Below are 11,496 nucleotides of genomic sequence, written 5' to 3' on the forward strand. Positions count from 1 at the left end.
TTCGGGGCGGCCAATGGCAGCGGCGGGAGAGCGCGGAGAAGCCCCAACTCCGAGGCTGGGTTCGAAAAAGGATGACACGGAGCGCGAGCGCTCTTGGCAAAGTTTCAGTGTGCCGCCCCTCGCAGCCGGGACCGTCCATGGATCTACTGTGAAGGGCGAGGGAGCGATTTTATAGGGGCTCTCGCGCCTTTTTTTTCCCCTTCCTCCCGCTCCAGCCAATATTTCTATCCACCAAGGATGGATCAGCCAACGAACACGCAGACGCCGCATCCACACGAGCCCATCAGCTTCGGGATTGATCAGATCTTGAACAGCTCCGAGCAGGAGACCCCTTCCCAGCCCGCCCCCCGAGGATCGGACGGCGGCGGCGCCACGAACTACTTGGGCAGCCCCGTGAGCAGGACCAGCGCCCCGTACCCTTCCCTGCCCGGCGCCTTCCCGGGCATCGGGGCCCCCTTCGAAGACTCTGGATCTTACAGTGTGAACCTCAGCCTGGCCCCATCTGGCGTGATCAGGGTGCCAGCCCACAGGCCCATCCCCGGGGCCGTGCCGCCTCCCATCTCCAGCGCCATCCCGGCCATGCCAGCTGTGCCCAGCCTTGGCAGCCTCAACTTCCCTTGGATGGAGAGCAGTAGGCGGTTCGTCAAGGACAGGTTCACAGGTAAGGCGCGACGCTCGCTCGGCCCGGTTCAGACGTTCCTCTTGAAGCGTGTCCTACCAGGCTCCGGGTTGGTGGGCACCCGCCGTCCCCGCACAGCCTCTGCAGGGGGACAAAGAACAACCCCCCCCCCCCCAAAAAAAAACCCCGAACACAATCCGAAACTGGTTTTCTGTCTTCGGAGGAAAATGATCGAAGTGGCACTGGGGTGGCAGCTGAATTCCTTGCCCTGGGTAAACTTTGGTGAAAGATCGGGTTTCCTTTGGGTTGGTCCTGGGTAGGGTTGGTCATGGGTGACCAAAGGCAGGCACGAAAGATTTTCTTTCTTTCTTTCTTTCTTTCTTTCTTTCTTTCTTTCTTTCTTTCTTTCTTTCTTTCTTTCTTTCTTTCTTTCTTTCTTTCTTTCGTTCTACGCCCTTTAAAATTAAGGACTCGAAAATGGGCACCCACAGATCTTCATAACCCCCACCCCACCACCACCACCTGGAAGGCCCTGGGATTTCTGGGGCTAATCGAAAGCGCAGCATCTATCCACAGCAGAGGAAGGCGAGAAAATCGCCGTGCCTAATCCGATTACAAGATGTGTGATGGGTTGTATGGGGGTGGGATGGGGGGGTAGAGGAAGTGAAAACGGCTCCCGGTCATTGAAATGCTTTGGAACCCAAAGCGGATTAGATGAGGGACAAGAAAGATTGGGGGGGGTGGCGGGAGGGAGAGGTTGCGATCACCTTGTCAAGTCACTCAACAGCCTTCAAGGCTGCCTGGCTTTTCCCAGGATCGGGATGCCTTGAATCACTCACTTCACGGCGTTGATGGGAGGGCGAGACAGGGCCGAAAAAGATGTCTTCGGGATACCTGGGGACGACCCACTCACATTGACAGGCAGGGAAAAACCTCTGGGATATTCTAATATCGGATTTATATCACCCGATTTAGATCATTATATCATATGAAATGATTTATAACGTTTATATCATCAATATATAATAAGAGATTATATTATTTATATATATTATTTATTATACATTATATATATTATTGACCATACTATATATTATTATATCGCACAAATATATATATATATATATATATATATATATATATATATATATATATATATATATATATATATATATGTGCAATAGAATAATATATTATGTAAATATAATACACAATATATTATATATTTAATAGATAAAAATATATTATATTATATATTAATATATAATATATTTAATATATTCAATATATTTAATATATATATTTAAATATATAATATATTGTGCAAAATATATATTCTATTCATTCATTCATTCCACCTTTATTGGCATAAAGTATTATATTATATAAATCCGATATAATAATATTATTATTATTAACAACAACAACAAACGACGATGATGATGGGGATGAAGTAGGCTTGCTGGAAGGGGAAGATCTGGTCCCCTGGAACACTTCCGACCTGGCCACTCCGTTGCCCTCGCTTCTGTGCCCACCGTCACAATGCCCGGCTCTGGCGGAGTCTGGCCCTGCCAAGCGGTTTCTGCGCCCAGCGCGGAGACAAAGAGCGAGAGCCGAGATCCACCTGCCAGCCGAACTTCTGCGCGGCGGCTTCACCTCGGTGGATGCCTTCCTGCCGGTCTGTTCATGGCGCAGGGAGGAATCCTTCGCTGTGCCGCCCCAGGCGGTGTTTGGGGGCTGGGTTGGGGTCCTTCCCCCCACCTCCTTCTGCAGCACCTCATCCGGATCGTGCCCACCCTTTCCCCACAGTAACTGATCCGCAATAGTCTCCAGGGAGGCTTTGAATCCCCAAGTCACCCCTGAACTTGGATCTGAAAGGGAAAGGGGGGGAGAAAGAAGCCACCCCTTCGGACAGCAGCCTTGACCCCGGGGGGGTGTGACAAACCCGTTAGGGATCACGAAAGCGATCCAGGCTGAGAGGTGCCTTGAGTAGGCGCCTCCTCCAGCCTTGGGGTGCTACTCGGAGGGTGGGACTGGCCCTGAGGTGCCCCCTCTTCTCACCGGCCTTCTTTCCCTGGCAGCGGCGGCGGCGCTGACCCCCTTCACGGTGACGCGGAGGATCGGGCACCCCTACCAGAACCGCACCCCGCCCAAGCGCAAGAAGCCGCGCACCTCCTTCTCCCGGGTGCAGATCTGCGAGCTGGAGAAGCGCTTCCACCGGCAGAAGTACCTGGCCTCGGCCGAGAGGGCGGCGCTCGCCAAGTCGCTCAAGATGACCGACGCCCAAGTCAAGACTTGGTTCCAGAATCGCCGCACCAAGTGGCGGTGAGTCGGCTCCGCCGGTGGAGGGGGGGTGGTGGTGGCTGGGAGGGGGACCTCAGACCCTTCCCCGAAAGAGAGATGTTCCCTCCAGGGCTGAAATGATGGGGCTGATCCTCTCCCCCCCTTAATCTGGGTCTCTCTGCGATTACTGGGAGGGCATAAACTCAAAACACACTCTGCACATGCCCAGGGGCCCACACCTCATCGTCATTCTTCCATATTCTATCTTATACAGATCCCCAAGTTCAGTCTCTGGCCTCTCCTGCTCTTTAAAGCCCAGTCAGCTTTTTTCAACCCTTCTGGGCGCTTTCCAGCCTTTCCCCTGCATGCAGGGTGACCAGACGTCCTCTTTTTCCAGGACATGTCTTATTTTTTTGCCTCGTGCCCTGGAAAAGAAAAGAACTTAAATGTCCTCCTTTTCCCTGTGAGCAGGCAGCACAGAGCCTTCTTGCAATTAAGAAATTATATACAATATAGTTTTAAATTTCATAATAAGTAATCTAGTGTTTAGCCACATGAAATCCATACACTAGTGTTTTTAGCACTTGTTTTGTCATGTTTTCCATTTTTCTTGGATGTCCTACATTTTGGGATGCCTTGTCCTCTTTTGCGGTCTGGTCACCCTGCCTGCACCTCAAAACACAGCAAAGGGCACACAGAGCTCCTTTCTAAACACGCACACTGGCAACCTGTGGCGACGATAGGCAGTTAGTCTCGTGGGCATCGCCGGGGCAATTTTCTTCCAGAACACGCGCTGGTGATTGGGGGTGCTACCTTGGCCTGACACGCGACTATGCCAAGACGTCCACAGGCAAAACACGCAGAGAAAGACACTTGGTCTTCCCTCTGTAAGGCTGCAATCTTATGCATCCCTTCCTGAGAGGAAGCCCCATTGAAGTCAATGGAACTTACTTCTGAGTAGAACTACGTAGGCTTGGGCGGTAAGCCCGCATTCTCTGCGTTTAGATAAAAAAATCAGGAAGGTTTCCTGGGTTGTGAGTAGCTGTGGAGCGGGGAAAGTAAAGGGGACTCTCTCCCTTGGATCTCGGGTACTCTCCATGAAGGCTGATTGTCAGGGAGGCCCAGGACAAACGAAAGAAGGAGACCCAGTTCCTTGAATTGATCGTGCGGAGGGGAAGAGGTGGCCACCACCTGAGGCTGCTCTTTAAACGAAAATGATTAGAGTGTCAGGAGAATAAATACTCCACAGGCAGCACTTGGCAGGCGTGGCGAAATGGAACCCCCAGGTTCCAGGGCAGTCTACCTGTGAATACGGGATGCTTGGGGCAAAGGAGTAGGCTGTGGACTTCATTTGTCAGTGCTAAAGCTCGTGGGCCTCGGAGTGGTCGTCGGTGGAGACAGAAAGCAGGAGCAGAGGAGGTGCGGGCTTCTCCAAACCAGCAGCGATTTGGTGTCCAGTGCTAGGAGCAGAAGGCACCCAAAGGCAGAGGCTGCTCGCCCCCCACGAGCGAGGGATCCAGGACCCTCCCCGCAGAGCAGCTCCGTTTCTCGAATGGACCCGTGTCTAACGAAAATGGATCCTCGCCACGCAGCAGCCGCCCCAGAGCAAGGTCACGTATCCGGGGGGCCACGGTGGCGTCCTGTGGCTGCCTCTAAACCCGCCCTGTGGAACTCCCTGTCACTGAGTCCGGCTCAGTCTCGGACTGGCGGGGTCTGTCCGGGTCTCCGGGCCAGGATCCTTCTCAGCCCTGCCAGGGATGGACCCTGGTTCTTTTCCGGGTCGAGCGGGTGCGCTCCGACGGCGAGGACCCCTGCCTCCAACCCGACACACCGCCGCCCTCTTCGGAGACCCCCCCCCCCACTCCCCAAGAGGCGCCGGGATCGCGCCGCAGGAGAGCTCTGTGCAGCCGGATTCCTTGCTAGCGGACCCCACTCAGGCTTCCAGGTCTGGCAGGGCGAGCCCAGTAGGCACGTCTACTCAGAAGTAAATCAAGCCACCGAGTCCAACGGGACTGGCTCCCAGGGAACCGAATAGCAGGACGCAACCTGACTCTGGATCACTCCCAGGATGAATTGGGCTCGCTTTCTTTCTTTCGATGCTGCCCCAACTGGTGTGCCTTGGAGCGGGGCACTTCTTTCTGCCGAGATCTCCCTCTTGCGATAACGCCGGGAGAGGAAGTGCTTTTTTCTCCCGCTGCCCTTTGGCTGCCCAAAGTGCCCGCTCAGAAAGGACGCGGATGGGGAGGCCGAGGGAGCAATAACGCGGATAACGAGACTGAGAATCGCGCGGAAAAAAGGTGAACGAGGCTTCAAAACAAAAATCGCCCTCCGTTGAAAAGAAGATTGTTTCCAGGCCGCGCCCGCAGCTGCTGCTCTCTGAGGCGACAATCCTATCCACACTTGCCTGGGAGCAAGCCCCGTTGAACACAATGGGACGGACTTTGGAGTAGACCCGTTTAGGATTGGGCTACGAGGCAGGAGTGGAAGATCACCCGGGGGCTCTCCAAATTTACCGGCCACCCTCCAGCACACAAAAGCGGGCGCTTGTCAGCCCATCTCATTCTGGGCTGGCTGATTTTTTTTTTTGGGAAAGGGGGAATTACGTGGATGTAACTCTGGCCACCGGCCGTGGAATCAGTCCCTCTTCTTTCCTTAAGTCCCTCCCTATGGAGAACTGTCGGGACCCCCCTTCTTCTTCCCCCCTCCTTTTCTTGCAGAATAAAATTTCCTTCGCAATTTGTAGAGCGGGAAAATAAAATCAGAAGCCCCCCCACTTTAATCCCAGCTCAGCTAGCTGTCTTTGGCAAGAGCAATGGAACGAACAAGATTCTTGGGTCGAGAGAAAGAAAGAAAGAAAGAAAGAAAGAAAGAAAGAACCCTGGCTGACTGGCTGGCTTTTCAAGGAAGTCTTTGGCAAGAAAGCACCGCGTTTCATCGGAGCCCTGCAGGTTGTGAGACCCGCGAAGATGAATCTGTTGGCTTCTGCTGTTAATCTGGGTGGGGGGGGGGGAACTCCGAAGACAGGAGTTTGTTCGTTCGGTTTTTTTTTTTTGGGGGGGGGGGGTGAGAAGAATCGCGCACTGGTTGCTCAATGTCCTAAGTATTGATTTCTCCCGTGGAAGTCCAACGAGCACCCACGGATTCCGTGGACCCGCGCTGGACATGACTTGAGAATGGAATGGAAGGGGAAGAATAATTCCGGGCTTCCTGAGGCTGCCCCCGACGGGCGTCCTTCGAGATGCTCCGTTTTGGATGCTGGCTTTTAAGAACAGCCACGGCGAGGAAGCGGACATTTCGGGAGGTCAAAGACCGCTGGCGAAAGGAAAAGAATTTTCCATGGGGCTGGGGGGAAAGGAGATATAAAAAGGACCCCACAAGCCCAGCCCACCCCCACGGCCACAAACCTCGAGGAACCCTCTGAAAAGGCAATGGGGCACAGTGGAAGAGGGAAGGAGCACATTGGGGTGAAATCCTACAGGGACTGCGATTCGGAGGCTCAAAACCTCTAGCCTGGGTATATTTACTTGGGAGGAAGTCCTGTGGGACTCGCAGCCCAATCCTAACCACACTTTCCTGGGAGTAACCTCATTGACTCTAATAGGACTTACATCTGAGTAGATATGTAAAGGATTGGGCTCTCAGGTTGCAATCCTATCCACACTTACCTGGGAGTAACCTCATTGACTATGACTGCCTACTTCTGAGTAGACAGGCCTAGAACTGGGCTCTTACTTTGGAGTAAATCTACATTGACTCGGATTGCACCAGGAAAAAAACAAAACTGTGCCTTCCTACATCCGATGGCTGTAAACTGGGGGTCGAGAACCCGGGCCTATGCATGCCTACTCAGAAGTAAGTCCCATTGTCGTCAAGGGGGCTTACTTCCAGGAAAGTGGGACTCGGATCGCGGTGAAAGTCCTTTTCGACTTCAAAGCAGCTGTCCCTGGGCTACGTTGAAATGTAACGCGAGATCCTCGAGATGGACAGCCGATTAAAGAGATTTTGAGCCGATTAAAGAGTTTCTGGACAGCGGTTCCCAGCAGCTGGAATCCCAGCCAATGTGGTTGTCTATTCCCACCTGCTTTTCTGCGCAGCCCAATCCCTCCGAGGATCCCTCCGGTGATTTCCTAGATCCCTCCCCAAATGGTCCCAGATTCCGGGAGAATCGATTCAGAATTTCTTAGGTGGTTGCGTTGGCTGGCTGCGAGATGGATCCCGCTACGGGTCTGAGGGACGCGGCAGATGCCCTTCAGAAGCAGGCTGGGCTCTTTCTAGGGGACCCCCGGAAAGGAAGCTCCGGCTAGAAGGCAGCAACTCCAGGGTTTGGGGACAGGCTACGCAGGGTGGAGGAGATTCCCAGCCCAGTCCTATGCCTGTCTACTCAGAAGTAAGCCCGACTGAGTTCAATGGGGCTAACTCCCAGGAAAGTGTGCATAGGATGGCAGCCTCCGTTGACTTCAAAGGATCCCCGATCGACGGGTTTCCGATCGAGGTGGTGAATCGGTTTCGAACCCGAGCACTCCGGCTTAACTGGTTTAGGGCTTGTGGTCATTACGCTTCCTTTCCTCCTGCAAGGCGCTGGAAATCGGGCATCTCCAAAATGCTCCCGAACCCCTTGAAAATGGGGGAGAGGTTGCCCACATTTGCTACTAAGCCTTTTTTAAAAAGCTGCAATCCTATCCACACTTTCCTGGGAGTAAGCCCTCTTTAACACAACGGGATTTACTTCAGATTAACCATGCCTAGGATTGTGCTCTAAGACAGTATGTCCGAGCCTATACCTGTCGACTCGGAAGTAAGTCCCATTATAGTCAATGGAGCTTACTCCCAGGAAAACGTGGCTAGGATTGCAGCCTGTGTGCGTTGACGGGAGCGCCGCTTTCAAAACCCCTTGATGCCCAGTCCACACGTGTACACACATTTGATCCCTGTTGCGTATACGCAACGTTGAGCAGAAGTGGCTTAAAGATGGGGTTGCTCTGCTTTGAAGAGGGCATTCCCGGTTCTTCACTCTGGCTTTGGCTTGTAGGGAACCAACGCCGAGGGCAGCGGCCACGGTCAGAGCCTCGGTTTCCTCCGACCTGAAACTGATTGCTTTCTGTTTGGGGGGGGGGGTTAGAGAGGAGGAAGGGGTGCGTGTGTGTGTGTCACGTGTGAAAACTGCCAGGGGCGATTCCTTAACGGAGCGTGTGTGTAGACAACAGAGAATCTTCACGTCGGGCGCTCTGCTGCCATCTGATCCTCCCGGCACCAGCTGGACACACTTTCCAGCCCCTTAACCCCTGTTGACTTGGAATGACACGTTTCAAAGGCACAGGGAAGGCTTCCCTTCTTGCAGACAAAAGGGGTGTCGTGCTGGAGTCGGTGGGCACGATCCTGCTGCAGACAAGAAAGAAACTGACCCGGCACTGAGAACCCCTCGGCTTTGCTTCTGAGTAAACATACAGGCGCCAATCGCTGGCCTTGCTTCCAAAAAGCGCTTCGGCTCTGTCCACGCTTACTCGGGAGTAAGAGCCGAATCCTATTCCCGTCTGCTCAGCAGTAAGTCACATTACAGTCAATGGGGCTTACTCCTAGGAAAGTGGGGATAGAATTGCAGCCTCAGAGCCCCAGCCTAGCCACGTCTACTCAGAAGTAAGTCACAGTCAACGGGTGTTACTCACAGGCAAGGGTGGCTAGGATTGCAACCTGAGAGCCCAAGCCTATCCCCGTCCACTCATTACATTACAGTCGATGGGTCTTACTCGCAGGATAGGATCGCAGCCTAAGGGTGCACTTGCCTGGGAGTAAGCCCCACTGAAGGCAATTAGTGAGACCTCCTTCTGACCGCACTCCGGAAGCGGGACGCTTCACTGGGGCGGGGTGGCGCCCAGGTGCGGAGCTTGGGGGCGAGGGCCGGGGGAGCTCCGGAGGGGGCTGACGTGTGCTTTGCGCCCGCAGGCGACAGACGGCGGAGGAGCGGGAGGCGGAGCGGCAGCAGGCCAGCCGGCTGATGCTGCAGCTGCAGCACGACGCCTTCCAGAAGTCCCTGAACGACTCGATCCAGCCGGACCCGCTGTGCCTGCACAACTCCTCGCTCTTCGCGCTGCAGAACCTCCAGCCCTGGGAGGAGGAGGGCACCAAGATCCCGCCCGTCACCTCCCTGGTGTGAGGCTCCCAGAGACAGCCGGGCGCCCCCCTCGCCTCTCCTGCATGAACCGGAGGCCTGGGCGAGGGACGTGCCCACCGCAGCCGGGGCCATCCCAGCCCGAGGCCGCCTCTGCCAGCGGCGGGCGCCTGAGGGGGTGTCCCCGCCCGGCTCCACCCCACCCCAAGACTCCTTCCAGTTCCAGCCAGAAGGCTTCCACACGCCTCTCTTGGCGTGGAAGGGGCAGGTCTCGGGTCTTGCTTCCGCCAGGTGCCCGATCCCCCCTGACTCTCCTTGGGGGGCTGGCTGATCGCGAGAATGTGAACGTTGGCGTGGGCGGAGGGGGAGGAGAAGAGGGGACCCCCCACGGTCTATCTGGCAGAGTTTGTTTCCTCTCCCCCCTCCCTTTGCCCCAAGTGCTGGGGGGGGGAACCTCCTTGCTGGGGGGTGCCCAGGAGAGGCTGCCACCCACTTGCTGAGCCTACCCGTTTCCCAATGGCCGGAGATGAAGTAGGCTGGCAGCGTTGATTCCTAGACTCTTGATAAAGGGATTACTAACCCTGCACGCCTGTGCGGCTCGTTGAATGAAGAAAGAAAGAAAGAAAGAAATGGAGACGTGCTTTTTTTTTGTAAAAAATGTGAATATTTTAATTTATTTATGCACCAAGATGCCGAGCACTGTTAATATGGAGAGAGAGAGAAAGAAAGAGAGAGAGAGAGAGACACTTGATTATTTATACAGAAAGCAGATATTTCAGGCAGGGTGACCAGATCCAATGGAGGTCAGAGTGCCTATACCTTCAACCATTGCATATTACAGGAGATTTTGACAGATGCTGCTTTTTAAGGGCCCAATTCTGCCCAATTTTCTAGTGCCAGCTCACTATGGCCCCACTATGGGGCCGTGCCAATGGGGCATTCACTGCATCCTGTGGTGGGGAGGCAGTCACAGAAGCCTCTTAGGTGTGGGCATATTTGTTCCCTTTCCTTGGGGCTGCACTGTGGCTGCACAGGTGCTGGAGAGGATTGGGCCCTCAGTCCTTCCATGCTGAGCTACTACTGCAAAATTTCCTCTTCTGCACAATGGTTAAAGATACAGGCACTCTGTCCCCCCTTTGGTCACCCTGATTTTAGGGTGGTTCTCCAAGGCAAAGGAGTTCTTTTGTGCCCCCTTCTGGCCCTTGCCTCGGACCACCTCTCCACCCTCTCCTTTGGAAATCACTTAGCAGAGGAAAATATATGTATTATTATCTGAAGCCACCCTGTGGAGGCTGTCCCCATCTGTCCCCAAGCAAAGAGTCACGCCACCAGTCATTGATTCGCCTCGGTAATAAGGGCTTCCCTTTCAGGCCCACCAGGCCTGAAACACCATCAGGTGTTGGTGCCCACCACCCCTTCTGGCAGAAAAATGGACATGAACAGGGAGCAGGGAGGGGAGTTTGTGTGGGGGAACACTATACATAGAAGAGGGCAGGAAAGCAGCTCCTGCCCCACTCCCTCCCCTGCCCTTTGCCTGCCACTGAGTATAAAGAAAGCGCCTTATGTTTCATAACAAGAAAAAGAAAATACTAAAGAGGAGATGGAAGTTGGTCCAAACTGTGTATCATACTTTGTACTTGCTGAAATGTGTAAATAAATGTTTTCTTTAAAAATTGTTGGGCTCTGAGCTTTGGTTATAACACAAGCTGATAAGGGGCGCATGTCAGCACACCAATTCAGACCCTTGGCTTTCGAAGACCCCTTCTTTCTCAGGAGGGCAGAGGACTTCCAGAATAGAGGGTGCTGTTGCCAGAGCCTTGACGGTGCTTGTGCTGGTTCTTTCTCTCTTTCCAAATGGTCTGTGCATGTTGGTGGAAGTGGGAGTGAGGATGAGCTGGAGACCTGAAGAGGATTTGGCTTCCCTCAGGTGTAGGACCTAGGATAGAGGCTCTCCTGTTTAAATATCCTGCTACTGGCAGTCACCATTTTCTTCCACTGCCTTCTCCTGACTACTATTTTCTGGATCTGGGTGTCAATAGCAGCTGGGCCAAAGTGGTTAGTTCAGGAGATAGTGGTTGCTCCAGGCTGGCAGCAGGTGTGGCTTGTTTTCTATATAAGTCTTAAAGGGGCAAGAGCCCCTGTTTGTCTTCAGCACTGGGTCACCTTTGCTCTTCCAGGCCCAGCCTCTGAAATGAGTTGGACACCCCTAATCTAGTTCATTTCATCCTGAGCTCTTGGAACGGGTTCCAATTGTTTAAATCAAACATATAAACATTGGAAAATGGAATTTAAGAAATCTCAGATAAATTTAAAAAGGTATAGAGCAGGGGTGTCAAACCTGTATCACACAGAAGGCCGCATAGTATTCAGGGTGCTTGCAGAGGGCTGGCAGTGACATCATTAAGCGGGAAGTGATGTCATTAAGCAGATGATTGCCAGATGGCCGTAAGCACTTTGTTCTCATCTAGGAACTCATTAGCTGCAAATG

At 53.4% G+C, this 11,496-nt stretch overlaps 1 protein-coding gene across 1 annotated transcript; it reads left to right on the forward strand.

Moving 5' to 3' along the window:
- The first annotated feature begins 237 nt into the window (after positions 1-237).
- TLX3 (T cell leukemia homeobox 3) lies at positions 238-9,053 on the forward strand. The gene is made up of 3 exons (XM_066609567.1): positions 238-661; positions 2,701-2,944; positions 8,843-9,053. Exons 1-3 carry the CDS (start codon positions 238-240, stop codon positions 9,051-9,053), a joined length of 879 nt encoding a protein of 292 aa, XP_066465664.1.
- Positions 9,054-11,496: the final 2,443 nt, after the last annotated feature.

This window comes from Tiliqua scincoides, chromosome 1 (assembly GCF_035046505.1).
Source record: "Tiliqua scincoides isolate rTilSci1 chromosome 1, rTilSci1.hap2, whole genome shotgun sequence".
Classification (NCBI taxonomy): domain Eukaryota; kingdom Metazoa; phylum Chordata; class Lepidosauria; order Squamata; family Scincidae; genus Tiliqua; species Tiliqua scincoides.